The following is a 15,169-nucleotide window of genomic DNA, read 5'->3' on the forward strand; positions in this document are numbered from 1 at the left end:
AACTCCTGCCAGGACCCTTGCGTTTTAGCCATCCCCTATGGACACTCTTTCCCCCCACATGGACAAACCTTATGAAATCTTGCCTTTTATGAACTTTAGATATATGAAATGTGTTTTCTGATTTCTTTCTGTGGCAGAAGCCTTTCCCTTTTTCTTCTGACCTTTGTTTCCCCTATATACATGAAGAAACTCCACCAAAGGGACTACAAAGCCCCAAGCATTCCAGGATTTTTTTTATCCGCCACTTCCCTTTGCATGAACAATAGCCTGGGTAGCGGGTGGCCCTCGGAGGAATTGCCCAGCCCTCAGCTTGACCCTTTGGCCAAAATCTTAAGCATGTTTCCTCCTGAAGGACAAAAGGTCCTCGAAAAAGTCTTTTGCCTTCGCTCTGATTATTCATTCCACTCAAAGCACAATAGATCAGGCTGGCTTGAGATTTCCCCTTTGTCTCGCCGGCCGCATGGCATGGCATTTCCTTTGTTTACTCTTTTCCCAGATTCCTTTGTGCTCCCTCATCCCACCTCCATCTCTCCTGATTGGCTGTCGCCACCAGGCGGCAGAGGTCTCCCCATTGGTTCCTACGGACCACTGGAGCCCATCGTCCAATCATGGCAGGGAACAACAGGGAAGCCGGGACGGGGAGTTTGAACTCTGCAACTTTGAATTTGCTATAAATATGACTGTACTGGTGTACTCCCCTCATGCTTAGCTTGGCGAATTATTGCAGCTTTGCATTCGTTTCAGCTGAATCGCATTAAACCTCGATGGCTTTTCTTCAACTGGTGAGACTTTTCATTGGGAAATCAGGGAATAAATGGGATGCTTCTCTGTCTCGCCAGGGAAAAAGAACTCTTTGATGAGTCTAATTGGTCTCTGCCTCTTGGCAAAGACCCCTAAATTTTAGCTCTAGATCAATAAGTGATGCTGTTAGGCTCAAAAGAACCCTCCGTTGGGGTGATTCCACCACAAATTTAGCAGAGTATCAGAAGTACACTTCATAACCAGCAGAGAACCCACCCCCAGATAAAAGATAGTTCTTAATCAGGGAATTCATAGTTTTGCCAAGAACACCAGGCTGGAATGATATAAAAATAGTTAAGTTTTGGGCAATCTGGATAAAAAAAATATTGGTGAGCTCTGAAAGACTCAGGACACCGCCCTCTTTGTGGCACCCCAAGTAGTCACTTCTTTCCAGGAGGAAGAACGTAGGGGTGTCCGAAACAGCACGGAATCTGTTCCGTTTTTGTTCAGTTTTTGTTTTGATTCTCAAATGGTCGCCCACCCATTTTCTTCCTGAAATGGAAAGAAACTCAGGATTCCAAATTACGAATCTGAATGCCCCCCCCCCCCAAATCTCCCCGAATGTTCCTGAAAGCAGAATGCATTTGCACACCCTGAGAAGGAAGAGGAGCCCTGGGAGAGAAGCACCCTGTGGGTTTGGTCACTCAACCGGAGCTGGGGATCGGGCCAGGACCAGGCTGAGCTCCCTAGCGCATGGCAAGCTGGACTCTGCCCCGTTGCCCTTGCAATCATCATGGCGGTTCCTCACTTTGCATCTGCCCATACGCCTTTGCGTAGTAAAATGTGATGGGCATGGGGCTTCTCTTCTCCATTTGCATCTCTTCCTTTGGGCCTGACACTTCCCAGCCCTAGAAGGGGCCAAGCCAGAGGGATCCTGGGGGCCTTTCTAAGGGGAGGAAACTTTGCTCGACTCTGCAACAGGCTCAGCCCTTTTCGGTCCCGAATCTAAGCAGCCTGAGCCCTGCCAACCACGCCGCAGGCAGCCGAGAGGCTCTCCTTCAGCCCCTTCTTTCCACAGGATATTCAGCACATGCCCTGAAATCCGGCATACCACTCAGGCAGGCAAGAGGCATCTGAGTCCACTGTCACCACTTTGGATTTGCCTAGAGGCAGGGACAGTGTGCTGTCGCATGCTGGGCCTGTGCATCAGACTGTAGACAGGACATAAATTCCGTGTGCCCAACGGGACGCTGGGGCTGCCTCAGATTAAAGGCCCTTGGATTTCCTTAAAACAGAGTCTCTAGATTGCTTAAAGGTTCCGCAAAGTTCTTTATTAATGAAAACAAACAGGTACTTTAAGGCTTTCTTAACAGTCGATTGGCTCTCTCTCAGTCTTGTCCACAGGGAACAGGCACTATCTTCATAACTGTAACTAATAGGGAAATCCTTAACTTCTAATCTGGGCAGTCTGTCTTTGCCTCTGATGGCGTGGAGCCCCTGCACCCGGTACCAACTGCGTCTGGCTTCCGCGAGTGACCCTTACCAAGCAGAACTTTGTAGGCTTCCAGGGGGAAAAGAATTCAGGTTTCTGTAATGGCTGACTGAAGTCCTTCAGCAAAGGAACTGTAGGGCTCTATAACCCTGGCCAAGCTGTGGGCTGTATATCTCCCCGGCCAAGCCGTAGAAGACAAAGCTTTCTACAGGAGCTCTTGGTATTATGTCCTGCGTGAAAGGCTTCTCTGTGTGGACTGAATCCAAACTGGCTCCTATTCCCTCCAAAACCCAAAAAGGGGGCGGGACCAGGGAACCTAACTATAATTGACAGGTGGCTTGCCCTATGATTGCAGCCAAAAGAGGCCACCTATCTGCAGAGTCCCTGAAACTTAGGACTACAACAAACATTCAATGCAAAGCAAACAAAATTGGAGCTCCTGGTACAGCTGGACCTGCACAGACAGGGTTTGTATTTCTAGGCGCAATGAAGATGGCTTCTTAAACCTCCTGTTCTCCTTCTCCTTCAGAATCAAAAGAGCACTCCACAACACTCTCTGGGAATATTGTCTGTTGGTTTCTGTGCACTGATCTCCACACTTATAACCAATTCACGCACAAGACAAACTAAAATGGCCCCAGCACATTGGCATTCATTCTAAATCAAGGTCCAAGGCAGTGGAGCAGCCAGGAAATCAGAAGACGTTTCCTTCTTGGGAGGAGAGCAAGGATCAATCTCAACAAAAGGGTGAAGAGTAGAGATATCACACTGGCAAGGAAGATCCGCATAGCCAAAGCAATGTATTCCCCGTAGTCACCTATGGATGTGAGAGCTGGACCAGAAAGAAAGACTGAGCGAAGGAAGAGAGATGCTTTTGAGCTGTGGTGCTGGAGGAAAGTTCTGAGAGTGCCTTGGACTGCGAGAAGATCCAACCAGTCCATCCTCCAGGAAAGAAAGCCCGACTAAAGCTCACTGGAGGGAAGGAGACTAGAGACAAAGATGAAGCACTTTGGCCACATCATGAGAAGACAGGAAAGTTTAGAGAAGACAACGATGCTGGGGAAGGTGGAAGGCAAAAGGAAGAGGGGCCGACCAAGGGCAAGGTGGGTGGATGGCATCCTTGAAGGGACTGGACTGACCTTGAAGGAGCCCCTGGGGTGGCTACGGAGAGCTCTGGCCTGGGCCGGTCCATGAGGTCACCAAGGGTCAGAAGCAGCTGAACAAATAAACAACAGCGGCAACCCTTGAAGCCCCGATTTCTCTCAAAAAGTATAAGGAGCGAGCCTTGGCACTGATCTTCGGGAGAAAAGTATTGTCATATTTTGGTGGTGGATGCTACTGGTTCCCCCCCCCCCCCCAGGTCTGTTGGATTTTCGGTATCTTGACCTGTCTCCTGTAATCTTGGAACCCTGGGACCTTGAACCTTTGGACTGGCTTTTGACTACGGTATAGACTCTTGATCCCTGGACTTTGTTTATCGAACTCTCGGCGCTTGACCACTGGACTGGACCCTTTGACTACGGTGTAGCTTTTGCTATCGTTTTTGTTTATTCTGTGGCTGAGTGCTATCTTTATGTTTTATATTTTGGACTATAAATACAGCCAGCAAGTAAGTGCTGTTTTAATTAAACTGTTTGATAAAAGGCGTTACAGTAGTCCAGTCCTGAGATGACCATGGCCTGGATCACCGTAGCGAGGTCGTCCCTGGACAGGGAGGGGGCCAGCCGTCTAGCCTGCCGCAGGTGAAAGAAGGCGGTTCTGCTCACGGCGGAGACCTGGGCCTCCATCCTCAGCAGAGGATCCAAAAGGACTCCCAGACTCTTGACCAACGATGACGGGCGTAGCGCCTCGCCATCCAGGGTAGGCAGCTGGATGTCCCCACTGCCCGGTCGACCCACCCATAGGATCTCCGTATTTGCTGGATTCACCCTCAACCTGCTGGCACACAGCCATCCAGTCACAAGCCCAAAACCTCGAACCAGCTGAGCAAGTGGGCGCATCAATTTGTGCTTGTTGCATAAAGTGCAGTATTTTCCAGCTATTTGTGTTCCATCAACATTTCTCAGATAATATATTTTCTTTAAAGGATCACAGTTTTCTATCTGAATAGTACATACAAAGGTATCGTAGGCACCAAATTAGTATCCGCTTCCTTCTGACTGTGAGAGCCGTTCAGCAGTGGAACTCTCTGCCCCGGAGGGAGTGTGGTGGAGGCTCCTTCTTTGGAAGCTTTTAAACAGAGGCTGGGTGGCCATCTGTCAGGGGTGATTTGAATGCAATATTCCTGCTTCTTGGCAGAATGGGGTTGGACTGGATGGCCCAGGAGGTCTCTTCCAACTCTTTGATTCTATGATATCAATAGGAGGAAAGCTCCTTGTCATGGAAGATGGCGCGAGAGCACCCCCTGTGGCCAGAGTTGAACACAGCCTCCAAGATGCCGGAAATAAGATGGGAAAAACTGCCTTTATTGTATAATTGAGCGGCACTGAATGTTTGCTGTATGTGTATTCTGTAAAGCTGCTCCGAGACCCCTCCAGGGTGAGAAGAGTGGGGTATAAACAAACAAACAAACAAATAATGTTTGCGAATTTGTGAATTGGAAATTGTGTGCTGATGCTCTTATGTTAAGATGCTTTGCGTCTCCTGCAGGAGAGATAAAGCGGTATATATATATAAATAAAGTAGTAGTAGTAGTAGTAGTAGCAGCAGGGGCGGCTCGTCTATTACGCGAAGTAAGCGGTTGCAGAACACTTCTTTTTGCCGGGGGTGCAGAGGCGCCTCTGTAAATGCCCCTCGACCGCCACTTGAGGAGCGCCCCCTCACCTCACAACAGCCCTGGCAGTCCGGGGGGAGCCTCGGCTTTGTTGCCTCGCTGTTGGGCGATCCTCTTCCCAAAGGGGCCGGGCCCTTGAGCCTCGCCTAGCCCCTCTCGTTCCTGCTCCACCGGCCACCGGGTTCGCGAGCAGAGCCGGCGCTTAATCATTCTCTGCGTTCGATCCCTTCCCCATGACCGGCTCCCTTTCCCAATCCCCCGGCGCTCCACCTGCCTCCTCTCCCCAATCCGCGGGTGGGCCAAGGAACGGAGCCACCACGCCTGGCCCGCTTCGGGTCTGGAGGCGTGTCTGAAGACCCCAGCGTGCGCACCAAAAGTCGCCTCTTCTCCTGACTTTCTCTTCAGCCATTGGGACCAAGAGAGAGAGAGAGAGAGAGAGAGAGAGAGAGAGAGCCCCTCCAGCTGGAGTTATCTCCCACCTCCGCTCCCTCCTTTGTTTTTGCACCTACCTTCAGGAAAGGTGGGCATCTCCACCTCTCTCTCTCTCTCTCTCTCTCTCTCTCTCTCTCTCTCTTGGTCCCAATGGCTGAGGAGAAAGTCAGGAGAAGAGGTGACTTTGGTGCACACGCCGGGGTCTTCAGGCACGCCTCTGGACCCAAAGCGGGCCAGGCAAGGGAGCAAGTGCGGTAAGTGTAGTTACTGGGATGTATAGTTCACCTACAATCAAAGAGCATTCTGAACTCCACTAATGATGGAATTGAACCAAATATGGCACACAGAACTCCCACGACAAACAGAAAATATATATCAATGATTGGTTGGGGGGGGGGGCAAAATACTGTTTGCTTACCATTGAAAATTACCTAGGGCTGCTTCTGAGTAGTAGTAGTAGTAATAATAATAGCTGTTCAGCTTTACTGATTCAGAGAAGGTCTGTGGAGTGTGGGGTGCAGTGGCTTGGGTTCTCTCATGGGAGGTTGGATTTCAATCATGTTGATTCTCCCCTACAAGACAAAGACCACCCACCCCACCCGCCCTGGACCTTACTCAGCGCAGGCCATTCTGTCCAGGGTTTGTGTGAGGAAAGAGAGGGGTGCCAAGGCAGAACTGGCTGTCCACCTGGCCTGGCATCAAGGAGCTCCGGCCAAGGTTCTCGAGGAGACCTCTGGCCCAACAGGTGCAGATGCCCAGGAGCAAAGCCATGCCATCCCGCCACCCCCTCCCACCTGACATTGAGACCCCCTTTGAAGCCCCCCCCCCACCCTTGCAGAAAGAGAGAGGGAGAAAGGCAGGATACAGAAATCTCCAAGTCTTTATTGTTCCCGGGGAGGTAGCACTGCCCCAACCAGAGAGACATCCTGGCCCTGCTTGACCCTTAGAGGAGAGGGGTGTCCCCCAGGAGCAGAGGGGGCAGGGGCCAGGCAAGTGTGACCCCTGGGCTCACCAGGCCCCCTCCTTCCTTCCTTCCCTCCCATGGACCTCCCGGGTGAAGGGTGCCTTTCCTCCACAGAGAGAAGCAGAGGTTGGAGAGGGCCAGTGACCCCAAACCAGCAGGAGAGCACCCCATGGAGTCATCTCCCCAGATGGCAAGGAGGAGGGCGAGGGAGGCCAAAGGCAAGCGTGTGCAAGGGACTGTGTGGGGCAGGCCCACAGGCACGGGTCCCGGCCCCCTCTGAGCTCTCCGAGAAGTGGCCCGCCTGCTCTCCCGCCCCTCTCCCTCCTTCCAGGGGCCCCACGGGAGGAAGGGCCACCCCACAGGAGCCCCACAGGCAGGCAGCTTTGTGGCTCCATCCTCCTTCAGGGCGGGGGCTCTCCAGGCGGGTCTGAAAGGGAAGAACACAATGGTTGGACGGGAAAGCGCACCCACACTTATGTATAAGGGGAAGCTGGGGGTGACCCCGCACTGCCTCTGTTTCCCGGTCTGTGCAGCTTTGCAGCGGTCACGGCTATTGCAGCTCAACAACACCCCGCTCAAGGCTACGGTCCTCAAAGAGGAAACAGTTAGGGAATCCTTTTCCTCATTCCTCCCCAAATACCTGCCTGTCCTTCATCACTCTCTAATCCAGGCCAGGTGTTTTGGATTCCAAGTCCCACCATTCTTGATAGCCTCAGGCCCCTTCCTGATTGTTTACTGTCTCTTGCTTGCTGCTGAGACAAACGGTTTTAACTGCCACTTTCACCTCGGAGAGTGAAGAGAGTGCTGACTGGAAACAGACATTAGGAATGGTGGAAGTTGGAGTCCAAAACACCTGGAGGAAAGGTTGAAGTTGCCCCATGCCTGCTCTATTCCTTCCTCTCATCTCATCAATGAGGCAGTCTCATAATTTCCTGGTTGCATACTTTTAAGTTCCCCAGCCCGGCCGCCCTCCCCTAAGGGCCCCTCACCTGGGGGCCCGGCCTCAGCCTGAGGGTCCTCTCCGTCCGGCGCCAGGCCAGCAAAGGCTGCCTCGGCCCCGTCTTCCTCGCGAGGAGCACAGGAAGAGCGGGGGCACCGGTCCCCGGAGCGCGTCCTGCGCAGGACTGCCTGAAAGAAAAGCAGAGAGGGGCTGCATCTGGCTGGGGGGCTCATTGGGACCGGACTTCCCCACCCCGCTTTGCCCAGAGAGCCCTTTCCTGACCTTCTTGCCGAGGGGGCTGCTGGGGGCGGAGGCGCTGCTGTAGAGGCTGAGGCTGGAGCTGCTGGGCGAGAGCGCCTTGGAGGCGGGGGCCGACTGGCTGCTGCCCCCTTTGGCCCCCGGAGGGTCCGCGGAGAGGTATTTCTCGTTGATCTTGACATTCGTCCTCCCCTTCACTGTGCACACATTTGGGGGGAAAGGGGGGAAAGGGGGCAGTGGACGTCAATCTCGGATGAGAAGCATTGGGTCCAAAGCCAGAGCATCCTGAGCCTGGGGCTTCATTGGTGGAAAGGGCTCAGGAGGCCGGGCCATGCATGTCCTAACACGGGAGCTCTCCAGTGGTCAGGGGCCAAGGGTCAGGGAGGAAAGTCCAAGTGATGACCCTTGCCTGCTGACCTCTGAGTGTTATTGTCTGCTCTGAGGCAGGGGCTCAGGAGGTAGGGCCCTGTGTGTCCAGATAGGAGACTAACTCCCTCGATGGGAGCTCTCCAGGGGTCAAGGGCCAAGGGTCAGGGAGGAAAGTCCAAGTGATGACCCTTGCCTGCTGACCTCCAGGCATTACTGTCTGCTCTGAGGCAAGGGCTCAGGAGGCAGGGCCTTGTGTGTCCAGATAGGAGAATAACTCCCTCCACGGGAGCTCTCCAGCGGTCAGGGGCCAAGGGTCAGGGAGGAAAGTCCAAGTGATGCCCCTTGCTTGCTGACCTCCAGGCATTACTGTCTGCTCTGAGGCAAGGGCTCAGGAGGCAGGGCCTTGTGTGTCCAGATAGGAGAATAACTCCCTCCACGGGAGCTCTCCAGGGGTCAAGGGCCAAGGGTCAGGGAGGAAAGTCCAAGTGATGACCCTTGCCTGCTGACCTCCAGGCATTACTGTCTGCTCTGAGGCAAGGGCTCAGGAGGCAGGGCCCTGGGTGTCCAGATAGGAGACTAACTCCCTCCATGGGAGCTCTCCAGCGGGCAAGGGCCAAGGGTAAGGGAGGAAAATCCAAGTGATGACCCTTGTCTGCTGACCTCTGGGTGCTATTGTCTGATCTGAGGCAAGGACTGTGCAGGCACCCAGAAGACTGGGAGAGTGGGCAACAAAGGAGACCTGAGTGCAGGCATTTCCCTCAGGATTCTGGGGGTGGGGGTGGTCTGGTGGCCCCCACCTGTGAGGTGAGGAGGAGAGGGGCTCCTCAAGGGAGGGAGCAGGTGGTCTTGAAGGTCACAGCGGTCTGAGATGATCTTAAAGTGGATATAAGTGATTTTAATGTTTGTGTATATTTCATGTCCCGGCATTGAATGTTTGCCGTATCAATGTCGTGCTTGGACCCGAGTCCCTTGAGCCTTCTTTGAGGGCCTCTCTGTTGACCGTCCAGCAGCCTTGCAGACCCACACCCGCTTCCTGGGCACTCACCTCTGCAGGGGTCGTTCTTCACCAGGAACTCGTCCAGCGCGATCCAGCCTCCTCCCACCCGCACCATCAGGGTGCTGCGCAAGATGCGGACCATGCGCAGCTGCTGGGATTCCCCAAACTAGAATGGGGGGAAGGGAGAGGACAGTCGGTGGGGGCAGGGACTGAGTGACCGGTCGCCCCCCAAAACCCCAGGTGGATCCCCAAAGGATAGGAAGGGCTTTGGGCAAGGCAGGGCTTGTCCTCTGGTATTGGAGGGTGTAATAGATTCTAACCTTTGCCGGCTAGGCTGAAGCCTGAGAGTCAGTGGGCTGGGTCTCCATCTTGGTGGGGAAGCTTAGAAATAGCTGACATCTTGGGAGAGGCAAGGAGGCAGGGGAGGGGTCAGCCAACTCCTGATTGGTTTAAGCACCAAGGGGAGGAGTTGGGTGAGAGGGGAAAAGGCTGTCACTTCTGACAGGAGGGAGAGAAGGGTTCTAACAGAGACAGAGGAGAAGGGTTCTAACGAACAGAGAGAGAGAAGGATTCTAAGAGAGAAGGAGGATTTAGACAGGGAGAAGGAAGCTTTAGAGTGAGTCAAGCTGTTAGGGAATAAGAAGGGGACAAGGGCTTCAGCCAAGCTGGACCAGGATAGTCAGTGAGAAGACTTGTCAGCTTGTATTTAGGAGATAATACAAGAAGGCTTATTGCCCTATAGTGGAGAGTAGACTGGAGAAAGTCTGGTTACTCTGTAAGACAGTCAGGGGGACTGATCTTAGAAACACACTGTTTCAAAGAGTTGAATAGTGTGAAGAAGGGAACTCACTTCAAGTAAAAGCTACACCTTTTGTAGAAACTTTATGTCGAGTAAGCCTAAGCCTCAGTAACAGAAATACGCGTGTGTACCTCTCATTTTATGAGTTGTCATCTTCTTAAAGTCCAATAAACCTGTTATTAGTTCATCGTTAACTGGTGTCTGCCTCGGTCTGTCATACTTAGTGAAACCAAATCAATCTAAATCCCTTTATAGTCCAGTCAGCAAGCAAAGGAGCCCAGAAAGAAGAACCGGAAGCTTAAGTGGATTTTACCTCAAATACATTCACACCTTTGTTTCCTCAAACAATAAAATTGAGGTGGTGGCGGCAAAAATCTACCAGTATCATCGGTCTCTCGCATCATTTGTTATTCCCTCACGCAAATTCCTGTCACACAGGTGTGATTAGAGACTCCTCGCCTCGTGTTCTCCCTTACATTGGTGGCAGCGGTGGGATAGAAAGGTTTCCCCCCGTCACACATGCGTTAAGGGACCCCTCGTTCCTTAATCCTGTTTACAGAGGGCAATACCAGAGGACAAACAGCCATGGATGCCCCACGGAAAGGGAAATCTCCTTCACCCTGGAGCAGGGGCCTGAGGCAGGAAGAGGGGATGGAGGGATGCCGAAAGGCACTCACTCTGTACCGGTTGGCACTGATCTGCTCCACCTGGAAGCGCTTGGCGCAGCTGCATTGGGCCACCTGCCGGTTCACCTGCAACACAGGAAGACCGGGGTGGAGGAGGGCTCACTTGGGGGGAGGCCCGCTCTGGAACTGCACTTGGCGACATAGGAAGGGGCGGGGTGATCGATGAATCCCATTCTTCAGTGTGTTCCATTAGCCCACATGTGTTTGCAACAAGATCTTTAGGGCCCCTTCCTTTGCACTTGGCATTTCTCACGGCATTTACGGTAACATGTTTCCTGTAAAATCTGGAGTGTCTTTCGCTTTGCCTGAATGGGAGATGTTGGGCTTCATCCCTGGAATGCGCAAGTCTCTTGTGTCATCAAGTTTCCAGACCTCAATGAGCAGCGAGACTAGAGATAGGATTAGGCTGAGGGATTCCTCCCCCCCCCCCACCAGGGCCGGCCCTAGGTAATTTTCAAATGTAAACAAACAGTATTTTGCCCCCGCACCCCCAAACCAATCACTGAAAAAAAAAAAAACCAAACCGAGAAGAGCTCCTCTTTCTACTATGGAATATTGAGAGTTGTAGTTTGGTGAGAGACCTTTGTCAAAACTACAACTCCCAGGGCTGCCAGGGTCAGTGCAAATGGTGCCAAGCTGACTTCAGGTGGCTAACTGGAGTGCTTATCCTTCTGCGGGGTGGGGGGGGGCACTACTCTGGGGAGGGCTGATTTCCAGAGATTGACTGACCCTCAGCCACCCTCTTCAGAGCCGGTTTCTTTGGATCTGAATGCACTTTTGTGGCTTTAGGAGCAAAACTATAGCCTTGTTCCATGGAGAGGGGATCTGGTGCCCCCATTTTCCCGGCCTCCTCTGGGTAGTGCCCTTCCTGCCTGCCGCCTTGAGCCCCTCCTGCACCAGGGACTCAAGGTGGGATAAGAATAAAGCACTATTACGATTGTACCTCATCCTGGATCTGGTCCGCGTCAGCCGCCCTGTGCATTGGATCCCGGGTGGGGTGCAGCGTGCTGACGAACTCGTAGTAGTCAATGAAGCCGTCCCTGTTCATGTCGAAGATGTTGGCCACAGCGTTCATCTCCAGCGCATTGGTGGGGAACTCTGGGGAAGGGGACACACGAGGGTAAGCAGGTGCTCCACGCTTCCTTCTCGCAGCCACAAAGGATGGGCACTGGGGCAGGCTGTGAAGGGGCCCAGGATACATGTGTCCCCCTCCTCCCCAACACAGATGTCCCCATCCCTGCCACCGCGCAGACTCACTGGAGGAAAGGACGCTCTGGATGAACTCCTGCAGGGAGACGCGCCCGTCCTGGTCCCGGTCGATGCCCCGGAAGACGTCCAGGACCCGTGACTTCAGGCGGCTGATCCACTGCAGGTAGCGCTTCCGCCAGACGGCAAAGTCAAAATGGGAGAATGCCTCCAGCTTGGGGGGGGGGAGGGGTAAGAGAGGAGGGGAGAGGGCAACAGGGTGGGCTTAGGGTGAGGAGGGGCAAAACAAAGCCCAGCCCCTTGGCCAATCAGGAGGGCATTGGGGAGAGTCCTTGTGCCAGTCCCTCCTCAGCCCAGGATGCTGGGCACTCGGTCATGCGAGTGGAGCCAGCTGCCTTACCTTACCTTCGTGGGCCCTCCTTCCACCAGACTTTTTGGGTGGCCCTTAGAAGAAGAGGGGGACCCCAATCCAAACCTCCCTCCCTCTCTTTCTCTGGCAAATGGAGAGCAGAAGGGGTGCCACCCTTTCTCCTCACCAGGGGAGAAAGAGGGGTTGGTCAGTCCGGCCCCTGCCTGGACCTAGGGTCGTCTGCAGGTGGACAAAGGGGGTGACACAGTAGGTCCTGCCCTGGTGGTGAGGATGACTGACCAGGATGTGACCTCTTTCCCAGAGTTTTGTCCTAAAGAGAGTGCAGGTGCACACAGAGCCACTTTTGTAGTTCAGCCTTTGATTGTGCCTGCACCTGATCTCTCTGGAGATTCTGGGCTTGTTAGTCATTCTGATGACACTGGGGATTCTGGGTCTGCAAGTCACCAGGAGCAGAAGCCACCAAGAGACTTGGAAAGGAGTGGTCTGTGTCTGTAGGCCACATTCCAGAAAGGCATTTTACTAGGGAAGCCAGGTCAGAAACAGATCTGAGCTCAGAGGATGAAAAGGAAAGTCCAAGTGAAGAGACTAATGAGCGGTTAGATAGGAGATTAACATTCCGTCAACATAGAGCTTCTCGGGAGAGTTTACAAAGGCCAAGACACCTATTAGCCAAGAAGTTCTTATCAGTTTTCTAGGGGAGAAGGCATGTTTTTCTCTATATATTTGCTAGACCAGCAAATGGGTTTACCAGTCCATATAAAACTTCTGTCAAGTCAAAGGATTTCTAGTTCCATGCTTCATGTTTCCTTTTGTTTGTGTCTCATGCTTCCAAGTTTTTGAGGATTGTTCCTGAATCTCCTGTTTTGGATTTATTCTTCTTTTGTATTCCTGGTTTTTGATGCTACTCCTATACTATGATTTCTATGGATTATTCCTCATATTTGGACTTTGGTTTTTTATACTTTTGCTGAATTGCTTTTCATATTTATTTATTTATTTATTTACCATATTTATATACCGCGTTTCTCAGCCCGAAGGCGACTCATATATATTCCTCAATAAACCGCTTTGCTATTTTACCTTGGACTGGAGTGTGTGTTCCCAGCCTTGGAATGCAACCACCAACCTCCTAAACCCCACAAAGATGGGGACCCCGCATCCACCTTGCCCCCCCCCCCCAGTACCTCTCTCTGGCGCTGCTGGGCATTCTGGAGGCGGTATTGCCGGTCGAGGGCCAGGAGCCAGAGCTGCTGCCAGCGGTGGGCCAGGAGGGTCAGGAGGGGCTTCTGGGGCCCCGGGTGCTCCTCCTCCTGGAGCCGGGCAACAGGACCTCTGGGGCAAAGTCTCCCGATGCTGCGTCGCCCTGAGAAAAAGGAGGCAGAGCTCAGCCTCAAAAATAGGAGGGATGGATCCCGGGTGCCCTCCCCATCCTGCTTGTGGCCCTCTGGAAAGGCAGAGGAAGAACCTGATATGGGGCCTTTAGGAACCCTAGCAGCCTCAGATGCACTCTGTGCACCCAGGAAGCCCCCCAGCTCCCTCAAGACATCTGAAAGGGGTCAGAGCAAGATGTGAAGCAGCCCTGTGTGGTGTCCATTTGGAAAAGGGGAGACTTAGCAGTGAACCCCTTCTCTGCTCAGCCCTGTGTTTGTCCAAGAAGCAGCAAAGCTGTGGCCAGTGAAGGGCTTCCCACCCCAAGAAGACGGGTCTGTGGGAGGCCAAGCTGGATACCCCATCTGTGGCACTCACGGGAAGCCAGCCTGCGGGGGGCGGGTAGTGCTCCCAATTCGGAGGGCGCTGGGGGCTTGCAGCTCTTGGTGACCTTCTCCACCTCTGGCTGCTTGCGGTTCAGCTCCTCCATGAAGACCTGGAAGGAAAGGCAGCTCCGCATCAGGAAAACTGGCCGCCCCCATCCTCTTCCTCCATCTCCAGCCCAGAAGAGCAAAGGGAGCCTTAGAAGGACCCTTCTGGCTCCTGTGTAGGGATGGTGAGCAGAAGGGCTGGGCATGAGCAACCCTTGCCCTGCTCCTCTTAGCCCCCATGGGTGTCCATGCCGAGGCCACGGGTAACATGGCTGCCTTCTTGGGGGGGGGGGGTTCTGTTCTGCCGCAAGAGCCACCCACTGCATGCTGCCGGCTGAGCTCCTCCAGCTGCAGAGTGTCCTCCGGGAGGGGCTCCTCATCCCTCAGGCCCAGGGCTTCCTCCGCAGCTCTGATCCAGTCCGTGAGGCGTGCCACCTCCTCCTGCTCTGCCACCAAGGAGGCCCCATGGGCCTGGAGGCGCTCCTCCTGCTGCTGGGACCAGCTGAGCACCTGTCAGGAAGGCAGGGCACCAGGGTGAGTTGAGGGGCAGGGAGATGTCTGGAAGGGGCAGCAAGGGAGGGTGGCCGCTGCTCTGTGGACCCACCTCCTGGAAGCGGGTCTTGGTGATGGTGAGCCAGGACTTGATGGCGATGGCGGCATCCGGGTGGCAGGCACTCAGGATCTCCTCTCCCAGGGAAGCGATGCACTCCAGCTCCAGCTGCTGGCACTGCAGTCCCTGGCGCAGCTCCTGGAGACAGAGGGGGGGGGCGTGGGGAGGAAGGTCAGTTAGTGGGCGGTCAGTCAGGGCAGGGAAAGTCCAGGCACGGAAAGGGGGGGGCGATGGCGCAGCCCTGGGGTGGGCGCCTCACCTTCATGTGCTCCTGGCTCTGCTGGATGGCTGCCACGTCCTCCGGAAGGGCCCCGTACTTGATGGAGTTCTCAAGCTCCGAGAGGCGGCCCAGGAAGGAGTGCACCAGTCTGTGGAACTCCTCTGCCTGGTGCACAAAAGGGAGGGTGTGACGATGTGTAACTTTTATTCTTATGGTTATGTGCTGTTTAAACAGTAGTTAATAAATGGTAAGTATGTAGGATTATATTTTGTTAGAGATGGTGGCTGGTTTGGCTTGAGCTGAGTTGCCATAGCAACGGGGGCGGAGCCAACTGTCACTTCACGCGGCAGCTGTTTGAAATAGGCAGTCTGTAAGCCGGTGAGCTACAGGGAAGACTGATTTCTCTAGTGGGGGAATCAGGGAAGAGTCTGTGACCATTAGAGTTGCAAGAAGGACTGATTTCTCTAGTGGGAGAATCAGGGAAGAGTCTGTAAGCCGGTGGGCTACAGTGAA

The 15,169-nt window shown here is 53.7% G+C and overlaps 1 protein-coding gene across 1 annotated transcript in view; it reads right to left on the reverse strand.

Annotated features, from left to right (window-relative positions):
* Positions 1-6,300: 6,300 nt before the first annotated feature.
* Positions 6,301-15,169, reverse strand: part of PLEC (plectin) — a 301,817-nt gene continuing 292,948 nt past the window's right edge. The window contains exons 66-77 of the mRNA XM_067466996.1: positions 14,696-14,817; positions 14,431-14,574; positions 14,148-14,336; positions 13,774-13,891; positions 13,212-13,390; positions 11,709-11,871; positions 11,395-11,549; positions 10,443-10,517; positions 9,015-9,132; positions 7,625-7,797; positions 7,392-7,530; positions 6,301-6,829 (exon numbers count right to left, since the gene is read on the reverse strand). Of these exons, the coding sequence (XP_067323097.1) occupies positions 6,804-6,829; positions 7,392-7,530; positions 7,625-7,797; positions 9,015-9,132; positions 10,443-10,517; positions 11,395-11,549; positions 11,709-11,871; positions 13,212-13,390; positions 13,774-13,891; positions 14,148-14,336; positions 14,431-14,574; positions 14,696-14,817 (1,601 nt within the window). The 3' untranslated portion in view covers positions 6,301-6,803. The remainder of the gene's footprint in view (positions 6,830-7,391; positions 7,531-7,624; positions 7,798-9,014; positions 9,133-10,442; positions 10,518-11,394; positions 11,550-11,708; positions 11,872-13,211; positions 13,391-13,773; positions 13,892-14,147; positions 14,337-14,430; positions 14,575-14,695; positions 14,818-15,169) is intronic.

This window comes from Anolis sagrei, chromosome 4, assembly GCF_037176765.1.
Source record: "Anolis sagrei isolate rAnoSag1 chromosome 4, rAnoSag1.mat, whole genome shotgun sequence".
In the NCBI taxonomy this organism is placed as follows: domain Eukaryota; kingdom Metazoa; phylum Chordata; class Lepidosauria; order Squamata; family Dactyloidae; genus Anolis; species Anolis sagrei.